This window comes from Capsicum annuum, chromosome 1 (genome assembly GCF_002878395.1).
Source record: "Capsicum annuum cultivar UCD-10X-F1 chromosome 1, UCD10Xv1.1, whole genome shotgun sequence".
NCBI lineage: Eukaryota > Viridiplantae > Streptophyta > Magnoliopsida > Solanales > Solanaceae > Capsicum > Capsicum annuum.
This window is the reverse complement of record NC_061111.1, coordinates 2,251,148-2,270,887: the sequence shown is the minus strand read 5'-3', so window position 1 is coordinate 2,270,887 and position 19,740 is coordinate 2,251,148. Positions and strand designations below refer to the sequence as shown.

At 34.4% G+C, this 19,740-nt stretch overlaps 1 protein-coding gene and 1 pseudogene across 1 annotated transcript; both read left to right on the top strand.

The window, feature by feature from the left end:
• Nucleotides 1–8,269: 8,269 nt before the first annotated feature.
• LOC107855307 (long chain acyl-CoA synthetase 4-like) lies at nt 8,270–19,564 on the top strand. Its single transcript, NM_001324718.1, has 19 exons — nt 8,270–8,421; nt 10,641–10,704; nt 10,822–10,911; nt 11,414–11,470; nt 12,157–12,205; nt 12,473–12,549; nt 14,502–14,541; nt 14,632–14,726; nt 15,125–15,292; nt 15,378–15,488; nt 15,559–15,646; nt 16,172–16,238; nt 16,904–16,979; nt 17,075–17,192; nt 17,385–17,630; nt 17,969–18,108; nt 18,382–18,564; nt 18,687–18,806; nt 19,529–19,564. The coding sequence occupies exons 1-19, from the start codon at nt 8,270–8,272 to the stop codon at nt 19,562–19,564; spliced, it is 1,977 nt and encodes a 658-aa protein (NP_001311647.1).
• LOC124892219 lies at nt 18,872–19,002 on the top strand (annotated as a pseudogene).
• Nucleotides 19,565–19,740: the final 176 nt, after the last annotated feature.

Below are 19,740 nucleotides of genomic sequence, written 5' to 3'. Positions count from 1 at the left end.
TTCAATTATAAGACAAATTACATGTGTCAAGTATCGTGCCCTATCAAAACAAAGAGGAGAAAGGGCTAGAGAAAAGGACAAGTGAGGAAGTTACAATCTTCATGAGAAACCTGACAAGAAATATTAGGTGATTATCTCTCGTATGATTAACGACATCTTTATCAGGCTTTGTTGTTTAACTCCTCATAAATGATGTTAGGATCAATCCACTCCAATTACATAAGAAACGCGACAAGAAATATTATGTGTTTTATCTTGTATGAGTAACGACATCTTTATCTGAGGAGGAGGCGTCATTGTCCGGCTCATCATAAATGGTGTTAGGATCGATCGACTTCAATTACATGTGCTAAGCATCGTGTCATCGAAACCAAGAGAAGAAAGGGCTAGAAAATAGGCCAATCGAGCTAATCGATCATAATCTTCATAAGAAACGTGACAAGAAATATTAGATGGTTTTTTCTCGTATTAACGACATCTTTATATGAGGAGGACACTTTATTGTCTGGCTCACCATAAATGATGTTAGGATCGATCGACTTCAATTACATGTGTCAAGCATAAGATACATGACAAGAAATATTAACTGATTTTCCCTTGTATGATTAACGACATCTTTATCTAAGGAGGGGGGCTTCATCATCCAGCTCGATGTTAGGATAGATCAACTTTAATAACATACGTTAAGCATCGTGTCATCAAAACAAAGAAAAGAAGGGCTAGAAAAAAGGTCAAATTGAGGTAGTCACAACCTTCATAAGAAACGTAAACAAAAAATATTAAGCGATTTTCTTTCATATGGTTAAATTTTGATAGAAAAAGTTACTCGTTAAGAAATATTAAGCGATTTTCTCTCATATGGTTAAATTTTGATAGAAAAAGTTACTCGTTACGCAGTAAAATAGTCAAGAAGTTGTTCGAACACTATCATTATAAAAAATATGCACAATATCTTGTGACTATTGAAGGATCTGGAAATTTTAATTGAAGTCACACTTTCATATTTTTTTTTTTAAAAAAACAAATGTAATGTGACAGATTTTTAAAATAATGTTTGGTCAGACATAGTGACTATTAACTACTCAATTAATTCACAAGTTTGTTTATCATTTAATTACTGCTGCGCACTGAAAAGAAGGTAATTATCAATGACATATACTGAAATCTTGGGCTTTATTTTACTTCACTTCTCGAGAGTCAAATTGTATGGACTTTAAACAAAATTTTAAGATGTATTTTTCAAACGAAACGTGACAAGTAAAACAATAAAAACATTCAAATACGAAAAAAATGAGTATTTAAATTTGTATTTTTTAACTAACTCACACATGACACATTTCGCATGATACAATCTCCTTTTTTATTATTATTAAAATTGAACTTATGAAAAAATACCACGTCATAAATTCTTTTAAAAAAAGATCTCAAAAAGTAAAAATATCTCTGTACTTTGAAGTATTCGTTAAAATTAAATAGCGTAGGAGAGCTGTGGCTTGACTTTAGCGATGGTAATTATTTTGGTACGCTATGGAGGTATAAAAATTAAACTCTTAAAACATGTGTTGATATCTTGTATCATGCAACAAACTTTCATAATATAACTATTAAGCTTATAAAAACTTGGGATAGGAAACAATTTTGCATAATAATGGCCTTTTAATATATTATATATATACCAATATTATTTAATTATTCGATTATTGTTTCTTGGTCAAAGTATTTTTATGATGACAGCTAAAAATTGAGGAGATCCCACACGGCAAACAATATTAAATTATACGTATAGTTATCTTGGATTTTATTCACTGAGGATTGAAGTGACAGTTAAGAAACGCGAAGCGTGAGGGAGCACATATATTTTCCAATTTTGATTCCTTATTTGCTTTATGAATAATTTCTAATCCCGTCTGATGCTTTTGAAGGGAAGCTTTGGAATAACTGGTAAAGTTGTTGTCATGTAATCGAAAGATCACCGGTTCAAGCCTTGAAAACAGCCTCTGGTAGAAATGCAAGGTAAGGCTGCGTAGAGTACACCCTTGTAGTGGGACCCTTCCCCGGACCTTGCGCATAGCGAGAGTTTTAGTACACCGAGCAGCCCTTTTTTTTCACAATATATATGACGCTCGTGATGAAAGGCATACTAAGCGATAAACTAACAGACCTCTAGGTTTACGATCTTCTAAAAACGGACGCACATGATACCCTAGGCAAATATCAAATAAGAATAGAAAAAGAAAATAAATAATTTATAAAAAACAGCACTAGTTCATATCATTACACACTTTTTGGTTCAATAATAGCATCCTTGTGGTGTGGCTCACTGGTCGGAGTTGAAAACCCACGACAGCTACCTGGAATCGATTCTCAGGTAGGGTCTTTGAGTCGAGCCTGTCGCACTGGGTTTATCTAGCTAGTGCGGTTAAAAACCCCTGATGTTACTTGCAGGTTGTGCACGGGGAGTTTACCCCAGTGCATACATCCGAAGGATGTAGCGGCTGCGAATTTTCCTGGAATTTAAAAAAAAAAAAAGTAGTATATTAGATAAAAATGAATACATAGTATGTACCACTGGTTTGAACTTTGAACAAAAGCAATAATTTATTTCTGCTCTGATTAATGCAGGAATAAATTATTGTTTTAGTTCAAAGCAATAATTTATTTCTGCTTTGATTCATATTATCTTGGATACCTTTTTTTTTTTCACAAAAAAAAAATACTCTCAAGAAGGTTTGACATTAAGGTTATTGTTGTTAGTCATGGACCAAAAGAAAAAAAAATATATATAAATATACATATATATAATTTTCCTCTTGTTTATATCATAAGCAATAAGGAGTAATAATAACATGGAGAGGACCATGTCCATGTTCTAGACGTGTGGGAGAATTCACACTATTTCTTAATGAATTTTATTATTTGACAAAATTTGTGGACCTCTATCTAGAAAAAAATATTAGTAATTCAAAATAATTAATCTTTTTTTATTTAATTTATCATGTGTTAAGATCTGCAAATCCCTCTTGCTTTTATTAAGACTTTTCAAGATCCACTTCACGGGATCCAAATTCAACCCCCCCCCCCCCCCCCCCCCCCTCCTCCTTTTACGTCTTATTACGTGATATTTGAATCAATATTTTTCTGAAAATATTCTTTCTATCTTTACGAGGTAGGAACCTCTCTAAATTCTGTGTCACGATCCAAGTTGGGGTCCTGACCGTGCCACGACAGGCATGTCGAACCATCAAGGTTCAAGAGACCTCTGTAATGGCCCAAGTGATATTGTCCGTTCTGGCAGTGGTAAAGCCACACTTTTGGTTAAGGGTGTTTATATTTGCCCTTACTATTTAAAAAGAAGAAGAAAATAAAGCACCACCTGTCAAGATTTGAACTCGGATTGTTGATGCGAAAATGCACACTCTTGACTACTGCACTATGCTTCTCTAGCTTGTCAAGCGTGTGCAACAACATGTATATAACCTTAAATATCTATATTTAACCTATATACTAAAAAAAAAAATTCGACGAAGGGTGTTCATCTGACCACCCTTCGTCGGCTGTGGCTCTGCCACTGCGTTCTGGGTCTAGCCCGTTGCAGTCAGGGCCCCGATTCGAATCGTGACACCCCGCCTATAAAGTTTTGCTGAATATATTATTATATATATGATTGACAAGAAGTAAGGAAAACTTAACTATCAAATGGTCATGGAAGCCATTTAACTAACTTGATCACTGAAATCTCCTTTTAGAGATACAAAATGTGTTACTCATGGCCAGCCAAAGGATAAAGTAGCTCAAGCAGCCATGGCCCCAAATATTTTTATTTTTTTCAATTAGGAGCAACAACAACATATTCTCACCAAGTACGGCACGACGAGGAGGATCGTGTGCATGCAAATCTTATTTTTAAGTTGTTTATATAGATTCTCGATTCAAGACAAAAATAATTTAGAAAGAGACGTTAAAGCCGTCAATATGGACCAGGCCCGTTGGGCTGATCCGACCCGACCTGACCTATAATTTGATGAAGTTGGGCTTCAGTTTTTGCAGCCCATTTAAGAACATGGCTTTTTAGCCTGGCCCGGATAAGCCCGTGGCCCGTGAGGCTTGAGCAATGTGGGTTGGGCTAGCCCGTGGGCCGGACCGCAAGTCAAATACATGCAACTATTTAAATTGCTTATTAGTATTTTTATTTGGTTCGAAGGATATCAAGTCAAAAGTTGTTTAATTTCGCTATTAGCAGTATTTTTTGAGGTGTTGGAGACTTGATTAACAAGTATTAACACTATGTAATCTTGTCTGGTAATATTTATGTTTATTAACATTCTAAAATTAAATTATAAAATATTACTTATTTTTTAAAAAGTGGGCTGGCCCGTGAGGCTCGCAACCCACGAAGTAATAGTGTGGGTTTGGTATTTTTTGGCCCATCATTTTGATGGGTCAGTTCGGCTTGGCCCGTCAAACTCAAAGCCTGTGTGGGCTAGCCCAGATGGGCTGAGCCGACCCATATTGACAGCTCTAGAGACGTAATGGACGTAAAATAAACAATCGATAATAAGAAAGACAACGAATAGTAATAGAAAAATAATATAATAATGGAACTACACGAAATAATAGATATTGTAACAGAACTCGAATAACAAAAGCTACAACTGCAGTCTGACCACTAGTAAGGACGACAAGACAATGCACTCCTACCTACAAATACGAACGTGTTCCTACCTACTAACTTTCTAATACCTTAGTCCACGTTATTCATACATTACTATATAGGGGTAACAATAACTTTATATAGGTTAGTTAGGTTACCAAATAACTTCATACATACTATAATACAACGTACGTATTAATTAAGTATTGAGATTCAAGCAATTTAAAAAGACACAATCAACACAAAATCATTAAGGCAAATCAATTTATATAACTTTTAACTAACTTTTTAAAATGGGGTCATGTTTTAAAAGACAACTAAAATGAATTGGAGGGAGGACATTTTAATCATTATCCAGGAAAACCACAAGCTCTTTAAAAAAATTAAAAATAAAAGATACTTTTTGTCTTAATATTTATTCTTAATTTTCTTTGACGCAATCAATATTATTTACCTATAAACCAAATGATTTTAAGGACAGAATATAAAAAAGTATTAATTCTATTTTAATTTTATAAATTAACAAGTATTTTGGACAAATATTTTTTATAATATTGATAATCATTAATGTTAGGCTATCCAAAACCATAGGAATAAGTTTGACAAAAAATAATTAAAAAAGGATGGAGTGAAGCAAAGGTAAAAGAATTTAGGACATGTAATATAGAAGGTGATCATAGCGAATTGCTACCGTAAATACACTTAGAATTAGTAGTTGATATAGAAATATAATAAGACAAATTCAAAGAAGAAGTAATTTTGCTCCCAATATTATGAAGTATTTGAGGTGAGATATATTTTTCTTTTATCTAATTATTTCATTTATCTTATTTTTTATATTAGACATGACATGGAGCAGTTACAGCTTACTGAGAACGACATGACCTTAGATAAGAAGGTGTGGAGGTCGTGGATAAGGGTAGAAGGCTAGTGTATGTGGGTGAGTCGTAGCAAGTAATTAGGAGAGCTTTTGTGTAGCCGGGTTAGTAATTCTAGGACTGTGTCCATAGATAGGAACAGCTAGTTAGGAGAGTTTGGGTGCGGTGGGTGGGTGTCTTTGATCTGTGAGTGTATGGTACTGCTGTGTGAGTGTCTTATTTCTTATTTCTGTTATGTTATCCATCCAGTTTCATATTTCATTGCGACCTTGTTTACTATTCTTTATCTTGAGTCGGGGGTCTATCGGAAACAAACTCTCTACTTTTTCGGAGATAGCGGTATGGACTACATACATTTTACCCTCCCCAAACCCCACTTTATGAGAATACACTAGAGTTGTGTTGTTGTATTTTTATATTAATTTTGTCAATTAAATGAGGCTTCTGTCCATTTTCACTCATTCAATTTCTCCAATCTATTTGGATAAGAAATACATGTCAAATTAAAGGTTGAGATCTAATTACTTCAATTGAGATGTTGATAAAAAGGAAAAGAAAATAACAAAAAGTTTGAATTTCTGATACATCACTTTTGTGATAATCAATGTAATTAGGTTTGTAATGAATTTAGATTATAATAACACCAACTTATTAATTAATAATCGAGATTCAACCAATTTGAAAAGATAGGTATTAGAGTCCATTTGAATGAGTTTATAAATTTTATTTTTTAAATTAAAAATCATAAGTTAAGAATTTAAATGTTTGAATTTAAAAAAAAATACTTTTTAAAAAAATAAAATAAAATTACATAAGTGCTCAAAAATTACAATCCAAACAGGTTCTTAGTTTGAAAAGATATAATCAACACAAAATCATCAAAGTAATCAATTTATATAGTACACTTATAACCAACTTCTTAATAAAAGTAATGAAAGAGTAGTATTTTCAAGCTATTACTTCTTTCATTTTATATTAATTTTTATATTTCTTTGTCGCATGTCTTTTAAAAAGTGAAAATTACTAAATTATCCTTAATTTTTTTGATTAGTATAACCAAGTAGGAACAATGACAACGACATTTAAAGGAACTTTCCCCGCAACTCTTTATCAGCTAAAATTATTTGTACATATAAGCATGCTAATTTTTCTTTCCACCCTCAATAAAAAAAAAAAAATCTTATCTAAAATAAACTTAGTTTTAAATTTCTCTCTATTCATTTTTCTTCTACTTTTTATTTACAACTACACCTACATGCTACACCTTAGCTCCATTAAAACAAAGTTGAAAGAATTTATGACATGTATTATACTATAAATATACTAATTTGGAATTAGTAATCCATATAGAAATATTCATAAGAAAAGGTCATTTTTGCTCCCAATATCATGAAGTTTTTGAGGTTAGATATATTTTCTTTCATTTAAATTTTTTTGTACTAACTCTGTCAAATTGAAGAAGAAATACATGCCATAGTTACAAATTAAAATTTTGGATTTAATTACCTAAATAAAGATTCTAAGTATGATTAGAAAGAATAACTATTTCTTTTCTAAAATATTATCTTATTTATAAATTAATGTGCAAAATTTCCCTCTTTTCCTAATTTTACTATGAGTTTTTTTTTTTTTTTTACATATATATTTCTTTTTAGATTTTTAATGTTGTATGTTGATTCACCTAGGTCATTTTGTTTCATTAAGTATTACTTAGATATCAATTTTTTTTTTCATGTTTGATAGAATATAAAGAGGATTGCATGGTAAAATAAATTAAGCTTTATCTTATTGGTGAGAATTTGATTCCTCGTCTTGCAATTTCTTTATCATTTTTCCCTTTTCGTATCCCTATTTTTTCTTTTTTTACAAACGAAAAAAAATTGAAATTTGAATATTTTAACCAAAAGACAAACTGGTAGATCAAATTTTCCGTTATGTGAGGAGTTCGAGCAAGAATCGAATCACAAGAATTTTACTATAACAACCTTACCTCACATTTTTGTAAAAGGTTATTTTTTACGACTTAAACACATAACCTCTTGATCACGTGGCAGGTGACAGAATATTTTAACCCCCACCCCACTCCAAAAAAAGAAAAAAATGAAATGAGAAAATAGAAAGGAGAAAATTTAGGGATTGGAAATAGGAAATTGGAATATTCTAGATGTTTTTAGCAAAAATAAAAGTAGTAATAACTACAAGTGAACCAAATTAAATTTCCCCATTGGTCAATCTTCCCTCTTTACAAAATAATATAAAAGGGTATTGTCCTTTTCCTTCCTTCTTTTTTACTTGGTCAAAAAAAGGCCAAAAATTCAAGAAACTCCCTTCCTATATTCCACATACTTCCTCCCCGTTTCAATTTATTTGACTTAATTTTCTTTTTAATTCGTATAAATAAAAAACAATCCTTCCCTTTTTAGAAGTTTTTTAATTTCAATGTTTTATCTGACATATTTAAAATTATAAAATTATTAAATTTAAAATTTTATTTATCATTAAACTTCGTGTGAGTCGAAACAGGTTTGAAACGAAATCAATAACATAATACAATTCAGCTTACCTATTCCCACCCAACAACTTACCCCCCCCCCCTCCTAAAACCCCACACGTCCAAACACCTTTTACATCACATATTTTGTGTGTGTGATACATATATATATACAAACATATACACATAATATACAGTCAGTGATTGTGTATTTTTTTGTTTGTTAGAAGGAAAAAAAAGGGATCAAGAATGGCAACAGATAAATTTATTATTGAAGTTGAATCAGCAAAACCTGCTAAAGATGGAAGACCATCAATGGGTCCTGTTTATAGAAGTATTTTTGCTAAACATGGATTTCCTCCACCTATTCCTGGGCTTGATAGTTGCTGGGATATTTTTCGGTTAGTCTAAAAAAATTTTCTAATTTTATTTTTATTAATGTTAGTTTGCTTTGCTATATTCTTGGGTTGTTGTCTTTTTTTTTTTTTTTTTTTTTAATTTTATATAGTTGGTTTTGGTTTTTGTTTGATGAATTTGTTTGTTTGGATTAGTAAAGGAGGAGTCTTTTTAGCATAAAGTTTTATTGAGAGTAAAAATAAAAGTTCTAGTTTTTTTTTTTTTTTTTTTTTTTTAAGTTTATGTACTTGGAATTTGGTTTTTAATTTTTGAATCTGATGAGTGTTTGTTTGGGTTAGTAAAGGTGGAGTCTTTTTAGCATAAAGTTTCAAGATTTGATTTTTGTTTAACTTTTTTGTGCAAAATATTTGATCTTCGTTCTGTTTTTAAAGAGCACTGCAATTGTTGTGTTTTTTTTTTTGATTGGTTGATTTGATAAAGTTGATTTAGCATAAAGTTCCAAAATTTGACTTTATTTCACTTTTTTTTGTGCAGAAGTTTTGATCTTTACTGCAATTGTTGTGGGTTTTTTTTGTTGTTGATTTGATAAATTTGATTATTTGGCTATTAAAGTTTTAATCTGTTGGCTTAATGTGTTCGATGAGTAACAAGTTTCAAGAATTGATTCTGACTTTTTTTTTCTGCTGCAGCACAATTTCTCTAATTTTTCTTTAGATTCCTTTGTGATTATCTGTCCTCTTTGTTTTTTTTTTAATAATAAAAAAGTTGTAGACTTGATTTACTTTTGTGTTTTGAATTTCAAATGTTAAATTTAGCTACAAAAGTCTTAGTCTTTTAGCTTTATGTGTTTGATTAGTAGCTTAAAGTTCCATGAAATGATTTTGACTTTTGTATTTTTCCCTTTTCTTCTTAATCTTCACTCTTACTGTTCATTGTGTTTTCTTGCATTGGAAGAGCCAATTGAGTATGCATGTAATTGATAACTTCAGTGATCTGAGGATCTTTCTTCAAATTTACCAAAATCCTTTGAAAGGAATTTTACTATGAAAATTGCACACTGATGGCCCAAAGGGCTTTGGTCGAGTGGTAAGTGCGCAAATCGTGATGTGCATTTAGGCACATGCCACAAGTTCAAATCTTGCTTCAGACAAAAACCGGATATTCAAGTGGAGAAGGGTGAGGGACAGGGCCGTTATCTACTGAGTTTCTAACTGTGCGCCAGCTGATCCTTGGGGTGTTGAAAATATAATTACATAATTAAAGTATGCTCTCTCCAACAATATAATTAAGTAAATTTAAATGTGCGCTCTCTAACAACTTAAGTTTTAGATGAGATGGTCATACACTTCATCATGGTTGCGAGCTAGGCCCACCCAATTCTTTATTCACCCGATGTTAAGCCCCCATCTTATATTAATCCTGCTTCAGATGTCCAGTCCAGTCCTAGGCATGCGGGGGTGTTGAGTCCCATATCGGTGGATCAGAGGTAAATTTGTATTCTCATATGGTCTTGGACAATTTTCCCCTCTTGAGCTAGCTTTTGGGGTTGCACTGGGCCAAGGTTCATTTCTGTAACATGTATCAGAATCAGTTCCATCCTTATCATAATATTGATGCTGGAACCATCTTATATTGTCCACGCTCCATACCAGTCCTGGGAATGGGAGGTCTCTTTGTATGGTCTTGGGCAATCTTTCCTTCCTGAGCTAGCCTTTGCGTTTGAGTTAGGCCCAAGGTCCATTCAACATGTGAATTTCTCGGTTATAAAAAAAAATTATAGCATAGTGATCTGATTTTCAAGAGTGAAAATATCTCTAAATAGATTGGGCATAATTCTGTAGAGTATATCTCCTCAGAATCAGCCTGTATGAAGCATAATGGATAGTAAAGGTTCTTATAGTTGATCCCAACTAGTTTGGGATTGAGGACAGTTGATTCTTTGATATCACTTCAGTATATATCTTTCTCCATTTGTAAGTAAAGGCATTAGATTTTTGACCTTTACTGTGCTCCTTTATTCAGGATATACTTAATATACAAGCTTGCCTCAAGACTGTACAAGCCTAAACTTTGACTCGACCAATCCTCATTGTCCGTGTCTGTTCTAGTAAAAACTAATCTGGCACTTTGTCAGAACCTGCAGCTATTTCTTTTAGTCAATAAATATGCATGTAGAAACTTGTCAGTGTGCAGTGTGCACAAATTACTATTCCATTATAAGCTAATAGCACATCTGATAGACATTTTCTTATCTATATCGCAGTATGTCAGTGGAGAAATATCCTAACAATCGGATGCTTGGACGCCGTGAGATTGTAGATGGAAAAGTACGTAGTTACCATGCATAGTTTTTGCATAAGTTATAACCCTTACCACCTCCAGAGAGGTTCTCTTTTCTCTAAATTGACTTTTAACTTATTCAAGAATTTGTTCTTATATTCCAGCCTGGCAAGTATGTGTGGATGTCTTACAAAGAAGTTTATGACATTGTGATTAAAGTAGGAAATTCCATCCGGAGCATTGGTGTGGATGTGGTGAGTTCCTATATTCTGTATGATACACTTTGCTAAAGCTTGGTTCTCTGCGAGAACAATGCCACCAAATAAGTGCCTATAACTACTTTCTAGTGTTTGAGCTGTGTCTTCAAATTCTGCAGACGGCGTTGCCTTCTTTGTGCTTGTCAAGATTCATTTCTTTCCTAGTTCTATTAGGAGCAATGAAAAGCTAGGTTCACTTTAGACTCTTTAAAAGTCATCTCCTTAACAATGGATAGACTTTTTGGCACCTTTCAGCTTATGTCTGGTTTATGAATTTTAAGTCATTTTCATGCTGTGACATTTTATGATATTTAGTTATTTGTATCGACAAACTAGATTTCACTTATTTTTTGGAAGTTAGTATGTGCTCTGTGTCTATATTATACTTGTGTAGACTCGTGTATTGGACTTTTAGCCAATATCGTACTGTTCATTCCCCTTGATTAGTTGTACTTTTAATCATTGTCTCACTTTCTGTCATTTTGACTTCTGATGTTAGGGAGACAAATGTGGTATCTATGGTGCCAATTGCCCTGAGTGGATAATAAGCATGGAGGTTAGTTTTTCCTGTTCCTTCTATTTTTCATTTTCCTCCTTTTGTCTGTTAATGGCCTTTAAACAGAACTAAGGACTTCAGTTACTAATTTTTGGAGTACTTTATTCATATAATTATTTCCTAGCTGATGATGAGGAACATAGCAGCCATGTACACCACATTTAATATTAGATGTATTGATCATAGTAGTCTTGGTATCTTCGACACTCAGAATGTCTATTTTCGTTTTCTTGTTGAGCTAATATCTCTTTGTTGAATCATTGGCCTTACAGTTCTTCGAGTTCTAACAACTATACATACATTTGTTTCGTATAGAACACATAATTGAGTATGACAGACAGAACTATGATTAAAAAGAAAAAGGTTGCTTATTGTTGACTTTTTGTAAGCATTGTGTGGGGTTAAGAGGTCAGTTGGGACTCATATATGGGGATATGTCTTATCTTTTCACCTCCAAATTAGGATATAAGTAAAAAGGACTGCATGTCAACTAACTATGAGATATGAAAGTAGTTTGAACTTTTCGCTAATCTTGCTCCTAGTCCACTTTGTATCTATATGTGTTTCCTCCTTTGGACGATCCTGTTTTCTGCCGCATATCAGATCAATCTTTGTTCCAGGATATTTTAGAAATTCAAAGCTTTTCCGTAATTGTTGTTAGCTCTGATAACTGCTTGCCAATGCAGGCATGCAATGCTCATGGACTTTACTGTGTTCCTCTGTATGACACCTTAGGTATGCATTTTCCTCTGTGAGAATAGTGGTTTAAGTGCTTTCCTCATTCTCATGTATTTGCTTTTTCTTGTCTTGTTGTGTTACTTTATAGATAGACGACATCTTATTTCATGTTTAAACACGATATCATTTTCATGCAATCTGATAGCCAGATGATTTATCACCCATTAATCATGTCATGTGGCCGTCTATGTATGTTTATCTGTAAAAGGAAAAGGAACTTACCGCTATATAGTTTTTGAAAATAATCTTCTTTGTGTGCTTAAGGTGCTGGTGCTGTGGAATTTATCATTTCCCATGCTGAGGTTACAATTGCTTTTGTTGAAGAGAAAAAACTTCCTGAGGTATGCATATTCAAAATTGAAGATAACAACTGAAATGATATTCTCTGATCTATGACTTAACAGGCATGTTGATCAGCATGCTGGATATTGAATAGTCATATCTCATAATCCACAACTCATTAAGAGCTCAAGTCTGGAATCAAATTTGAATCACTAATTCAGTAATAAGACTAATTTCCTTGAGCATCAGTCCGCTGCTTTTAAAAACTAAAAAGATATGCATATGTCAAAATTCAATATCCCTGCTCCACTGGAGTGGTTGAATGAGTCCCACTGTATTTTTCGCGGATATTATGTTCCCATAAGTTGAATGTCACTTTAAGTTGATAGATATTCATTTTCTATAATTATTGCTGAATATATATGAGCTGATTTTTGCTCGACTTATTGCATTATCTTTCAAGTCCCTTTTCCTACGTTTAAAGAGATCACTGAGTTTCATAGCAGTAAATGAAGAATAAAATGCAATGGTGGGTAGGGTAAGTGCATTAACCAAGGTGCTGGAGGCCACATGTAAAGTGTACGTCTCGGTACATAATTCACTAGATAACTTATAGTTCATTGGTGGAAAGAAAAGTTCAGAAGAAGCATATATGCATTCAATTGGTCCTTTCTTCTTTATCTAGTGCTGGAGGCCACATGTAAAGTGTATGTCTCAGTACATAATTCACTAGATAGCTCATAGATCATTGGTGGAAAGAAAAGTTCAGAAGAAGCATATATGCATTCAGTGGGTCCTTTCTTCTTTATCGTTAGTTTCCTTGAATCTTAAGATTATTTATGAGCCCAAAAAAAGTTACTAGTTTCTTATTTCTCAGAAATGAAAAGTTAGTGGTTTCTTCCTCGTTCTCCAAGAAGCTTTACACAGACAGATCTTTTATACACCATAATGTCTTTTTCATATTGGACTACCTAAAAAGTGATGGTGTACCTACTGCCAAGTCAACCTTTTTTTATGAAGATGAAAAGTTCAGATTTTATTGAAGTTTATTTCATATTAGTTCCACATGATTTGGGAATAAAGGAACAGAAAAAGGAAACGAAAAGAGAACCAGAAGCCTTATAATCCATTCGAGAATGCCATAGTTATCATTACAAGAACTTCATGTCAGAGCCCTTTGTCTGTCCCTGCAAACAATACGCTTCCAAACTTTGACCAGTTTTGCAGGTTCACCCGTCCAATTCGAAGCCAATTTGATACCAATTGGCAAGCAGTTAAATACTAATCGATACAACATGATAGGCACCTTGTTGACGGAGGGGCTTTGCTGAAGTTATAGACTATAAACAATTAGACAATTTCCATATTCCATTACTATGTTTGGGTAGGGCATTTTATTTTATGTTTTCCTTTACACCACCATGTTTGAGATGGTTCCATGGAAATCCATTTATAGGAGTATTAAGGTCATTGCTTCAGAAGTTATACTAAATATTCTGGAGATTAAAAAGAAACTAATAATATAGCCGTAGGTAGTAGACATGGATTAGGATACAAGTTTAGTAGGTAGTAGAGCATTTCTTCACTCTCCTTCCATACTATAGCCGTAGTTTTTCTCTTGTCGTTTCTCATCCTTCAAGTTTTGTTACTATCTACTGTCGCTTGTACTTCGAATATCACACCATTTAGTTGTACTTACTGTTCTTTTTTTCAGAATGCTTTGTCGTGCTTTCTATAATATTTTTCCATGATTTCTTCCTTGAGCCGAAAGTCTATAGGAAAGAGCCTCTCTGCTTCCCAAGGTAGGGTTAAGGTCTGCGTACTCTCTACTCTCCCTAGAATCCACTTGTGGGATGCCAACCCTCCGAAAAAATAAGGTTTCATAGGGAGTAAGTAAAGGCTCGTGATAATGCTCTTGTGGAGCCATGTTCTCTTAATGTGCGATTACACTGGGTTTGTTGTTGTTGTTGAATGTGCTTTCTTACTAAAATGTGTACTTATCCCTTTTCAGCTTCTGAAAACTTTTCCAAATGCGTCAAAGTACTTGAAAAGTAAGTCAACTGTAAATCCAGTCCCTATTTCAAAGTGTGATGCATGAAACGTTGGCATTAACAAACTTGTTTCCTGCTCGTAATCACCAGCTATTGTGAGTTTCGGAAAGGTCACTCCTGAACAGAAAAAAGAGCTTGAAGAGTTTGGGGTGGTTCTTTACTCGTGGGATGAGTTTCTTCAATTGGTAAGACTTGTCTTTTCTTCCATCTTTCTTATCAGATTTGTCTAGTGGTTTGTTATAGATAGTCATTATTAAAGAGTGTTATAATTTGCATGCCAAGGTTGTGGTTTTTTTGAATATGAGACAACAAATTGGAATAGAGAATTTTGATTTCTTAAATCTAATTTAAATAGAGTTACATGTTCACTTGAGTTTGATTTAGATTTTATCATTTTGTTTATTTTTTTAATTTTTTCTTGTAATGGCTTTTTACATAGAGTTACATGTTATGAGAAATAGATGTTTATCCGCCCTTTGAATAAGTTTGTAGTATTGACATTTACATGGAACGATTTGCTGAGAAGACAAATACGAAACTGTTTATATGCCCTTTGAACTAAAGCTCAAACTCAAATGTGCAGGGAAGCGGAAAACAATTTGATCTTCCAGTGAAAAAGAAGGAAGACATCTGTACAATAATGTATACTAGTGGAACGACCGGAGACCCCAAAGGTGTCCTGATTTCAAATACTAGCATTGTTACTCTTATAGCTGGAGTAAGGCGTTTCCTTGGGAGCGTGGATGAGTCGGTAATGAATTATTTGCTGTTTATTTTCTCGCCTTTTGACGTAATGCATATCTAGGTATAGATCGTCTGACCTTTTCATGTTGCAGTTGAATGTGGACGATGTGTATCTTTCGTATCTTCCCCTGGCACATATCTTTGATCGAGTGATTGAAGAGTGTTTCATTCATCATGGTGCCTCGATAGGATTTTGGCGAGGGGTAAGTTGTTCAGATTTTCAGCTAAACCATGGTAGAGCTTATATTTATGCATTCTTATTCATGTCGGCAGGATGTCAAGTTACTAACCGAAGATATTGGAGAACTGAAACCAACTGTCTTCTGTGCTGTACCTCGGGTACTAGACAGAATATATTCAGGTAATATCTTAGTTGCCCTGATACACCTATGCTTTGTCAGACCTATTCTCCTGATCACTGATTTAGACTACCTTGCAATCCAAATCTGTGTTTTACTTGCAAACCAATGCATTTTAGAATTAGACTAAGTAAGCAGTGGCGGAGTCAGGATTTTCACCAAGGGGGTTCACAGGTGAAAATACGAACTAACTGAAGGGGGTTTGACATCTACTATATATACATAAAAAATAATTTTAACCGTTTATATATAGTATAATTTTCCGTCGAAGAGGGTTCGAATGAACCCTCTATCTTAAGTGTAGCTCCACCGCTGCTAGTAAGTGTACATGGTCTACTTTTAATTATGGCTTTTTTGGGGGTCGATTTTTAATTATGACGGATGACAATGCCTTAATATGGTCAAAAAAGCTTTGCTCTCTTTGAATGGACATCCAGTTGTTCACATTCGTATCTTCTTGGTGTACCATTGATTTCTAACTCCTGTTGAAATGCTCGATATGTTTTAACTAGTTCTTTTATTCTCAGGTTTGCAACAGAAAATTGCTGCTGGTGGTTTTCTCAAAAGCACGTTGTTCAATCTTGCCTATGCTTAGTAAGTGCTGTTTCATGTCAAATGAAGTACTTATGGAACTTCTTTTGGAATACAGTCATCCTTGTCTGTAAGCTAATGTGCTAACTTTCTAACTAAGCTTCTCTTGAATGTGACCATATGCGGACCATTAACCTAGAATACGGGCTTTTCTCACCGAGATGTTTATGCTTCCAATTTCCACTCCCGCCATTTTTTGATTAACTCGCTCTTTATTTTGGTCCATCCCTAAAAGTTGACGTCTAACAAAAATTTTCCCCTCTTATATTTCAGATCAGTGTACTGCTTTTGTGGATAATCAACATGCTGACATCTTTCTCTTGGCTGAAACTTTTCTCCTCCTATGTTTACTTTTGTGGATAATCAACAAAGAACTAATAAACGATTTTCTATTTATAAAAAAGATCATATTAATATAAACTAACCATTCCACTTTCCCCAAAAAGCCACCCAGGCTTGTTAACATCGCGGATGGAGGAAACAATACTTTCTGTTTGAAAACTTGCTTTTTAGTATTTGAATTTAAACTCATCTTTTTTCCATGCTGTGGGTTATTGTATAGTGGAGAACTTTCGATGCAATTTTAAGTTTAGCATAAAAAGAAAATTAAATGTTAGTGTGAGTTATTTTTAGTGGAGTCTGTTACCTTAACGTTTGAAACTCTACAGCAAACACCACAATTTGAAGAAGGGGCGTAAACACTTTGAAGCTTCTCCGCTTTCTGACAAAGTTGTCTTCAGTAAGGTGTTGCAGATGCCCTTGGAGCAGCTTTCCAATCCATTTTTCCAATTCTTCTATCTTACCAGTTAGTCTGTAACCCCCGTTGTTCTTTTGCTTAGGTAAAAGAAGGGTTAGGAGGCAGAGTACGACTTATATTGTCTGGAGCAGCGCCCCTTGCAGCTCATGTGGAAGCTTTTTTGCGAGTTGTGGCATGCTGTCACGTTCTTCAAGGATATGGTACCCCCTTCGTTTGCTTCTATCTCAAATAAAGATGGTAGAATGTAAAAGCATCTCTTTGTAAAAATTGATTGATGGTAGCATCTCATAAATCTTCACGAATGAGACACATAATCTTAAACAATGAAATAATTCTAAGACCTTGTTTTCGAGATGGTCTGTGACGAATCTTTCCTTTCTGATCCAATATAGGTTTGACTGAAACGTGTGCTGGTACATTTGTGTCGCTACCCAACCGGTATGATATGCTTGGTACGGTTGGTCCTCCCGTGCCCAACGTGGATGTGTGCTTGGAGTCCGTTCCTGAAATGTCATATGATGCTTTGTCAAGCACGCCACGTGGAGAAGTGTGTGTGAGGGGGGACATTCTATTTTCAGGCTATTACAAGCGTGAGGACCTAACGAAAGAAGTCATGATTGATGGGTGGTTTCACACAGGTTTGTTTTTCCTAGTTGAATTTGAACTGATTAATCTCTGGTTGCCAGATAATCCTCCCGTTTCAATTTGTTTGTGTTACTTTCCTTTTTTGGTCCATTTCAAACGAATGTCTCTATCCTTTTTTGGCAACTCCTCAATTCTAACTTTCACGTGGCATGTTCAAGACGACAAGATTATAGGGCATTTTTACGTTCTACTTATCTTTAATTTTAGACCACAAGATCCAAAAGCCTTCTTTGTTTTCTTATATTCCGTGCCAAGTGAAAACCAGACAAACAAATTGAAACGGCGCGAGTCAAATTTAAATGGACCTTGTTTCTAACAAATCTTTGTTCAGGTGATGTTGGCGAGTGGCAACCTAACGGTAGCTTGAAAATAATTGACCGCAAGAAGAACATTTTCAAGCTCTCACAAGGTGAATATGTGGCTGTCGAAAATCTGGAGAATATCTATGGCAATAATCCTATTATTGACTCGGTATGTATCTACTTTTGATGTACTGGCCTCTTAGTTATATCAAAAACATGTCTATGGAGATATATTTTTCCTCGATATCTTCAACGAGTTGTTCATTCGTGCAATTTTTGCCTTCTACGTGAAACAAGGAGAACAATTTTCATCTTCAACGAGTTGTTCATTTGATGTAGCAGATCGCTGATGTTTCTGTTATTAGATAATACCTAGTGACATATAGTCTATTCGTGTTAAGACATGAAAGTGGACTCATTTCTTTTTCTACCTTGACACCAGATATGGATATACGGGAACAGTTTCGAGTCCTTCCTTGTTGCTGTTATTAACCCAAACCAACGAGCAGTTGAACAATGGGCCGAAGTTAATGGCTTGTCTGGGGATTTTGCTTCCTTGTGTGAAAAGCCGGAAGTGAAAGAGTACATACTTCGAGAGCTAACAAAAACCGGAAAAGAAAAGAAGGTTTGTTCTCCGCTTTGTTGTTTTTGCTTCATCAATTGTGCGATTGTAGTGTTTGAGAAAGCGTACGAAAAAGCAGCCAGTGCGTCCTATTGAGATATATAAACGCAATCTACTTTTTGCAGTTGAAGGGCTTTGAGTTCCTAAAAGCGGTACACCTTGATCCTGTGCCATTCGACATGGAACGAGACCTTCTAACTCCGACATTCAAGAAGAAAAGACCCCAATTGCTCAAATACTACAAGGTAATTTCTCTTTAACCTGCTGGTGAATTTCTTTATCGACATACTCTTAATTTTGCTAGAATATACTACTTACCTGGTCGAGGTCAATGGGCGATCAAGAAGGCCCATGGCTAGTCCTGGTGACATCCATTGCTCTCGGTAGTCGAGCCTGCTCATAATTTGTGGTGTGGGAGGCCTGCGTTCGCATAAAAGCCTATCCAATCATGAACCCAAAAGGTTTTGCTAGAACATTATCTCGGGAAGAGTGCCAGCCTAAGGTCGGCCCAAGTGGTCGAACTTTAACATCAAAAACAACATACCCAGTGTAATCCCACAAAGTGGGGGTCTGGGAAGGGCAAAGTGTACACGGTCCATATCACTGCCTCAGATGAAGTAGAGATGTTGTTCCGGATAGACCCTGGCTTAGGACAAAAAACAGTATAAAAAGACGTAATAAAAATATAAAACAAGATGGAATAACACACCGATAGAGAATAACATAAACTAGACACGGCACATAGTAGTACTATAAACTATCTATTTGAAATCGCAAATATCACCAAAACACTACGAACAAGAAACTACAAGACACTTAACGTAATTTTTTGCGACCTGATTATTAGTCAATAATGTTGTCTCTTTCAATTTAGAAAAAGATATCTGTTGCCTTTTTTTTTAAAACAAAAAAAGATTTCGTGTTTGTTTACATGTTCTTTTTCTGGTTTTAATTTTACATTTTGCAGGATGTGATTGACAGCATGTACAAGGGTACCAAGTGAACCTAACAGCTGAAATTACCTGCCTCTTATTTAACATTTGATGTTTCAATCTTAATTTATCTTTTTGTTTCTGTTTTTGCTCTTTGCACTGTATATAACATATGGAGATGAAATTGTTTTATCAAATTGGATTTGACTGTACAAGTGAATTTGTTTTTTGTATGCTCAAGTATTAT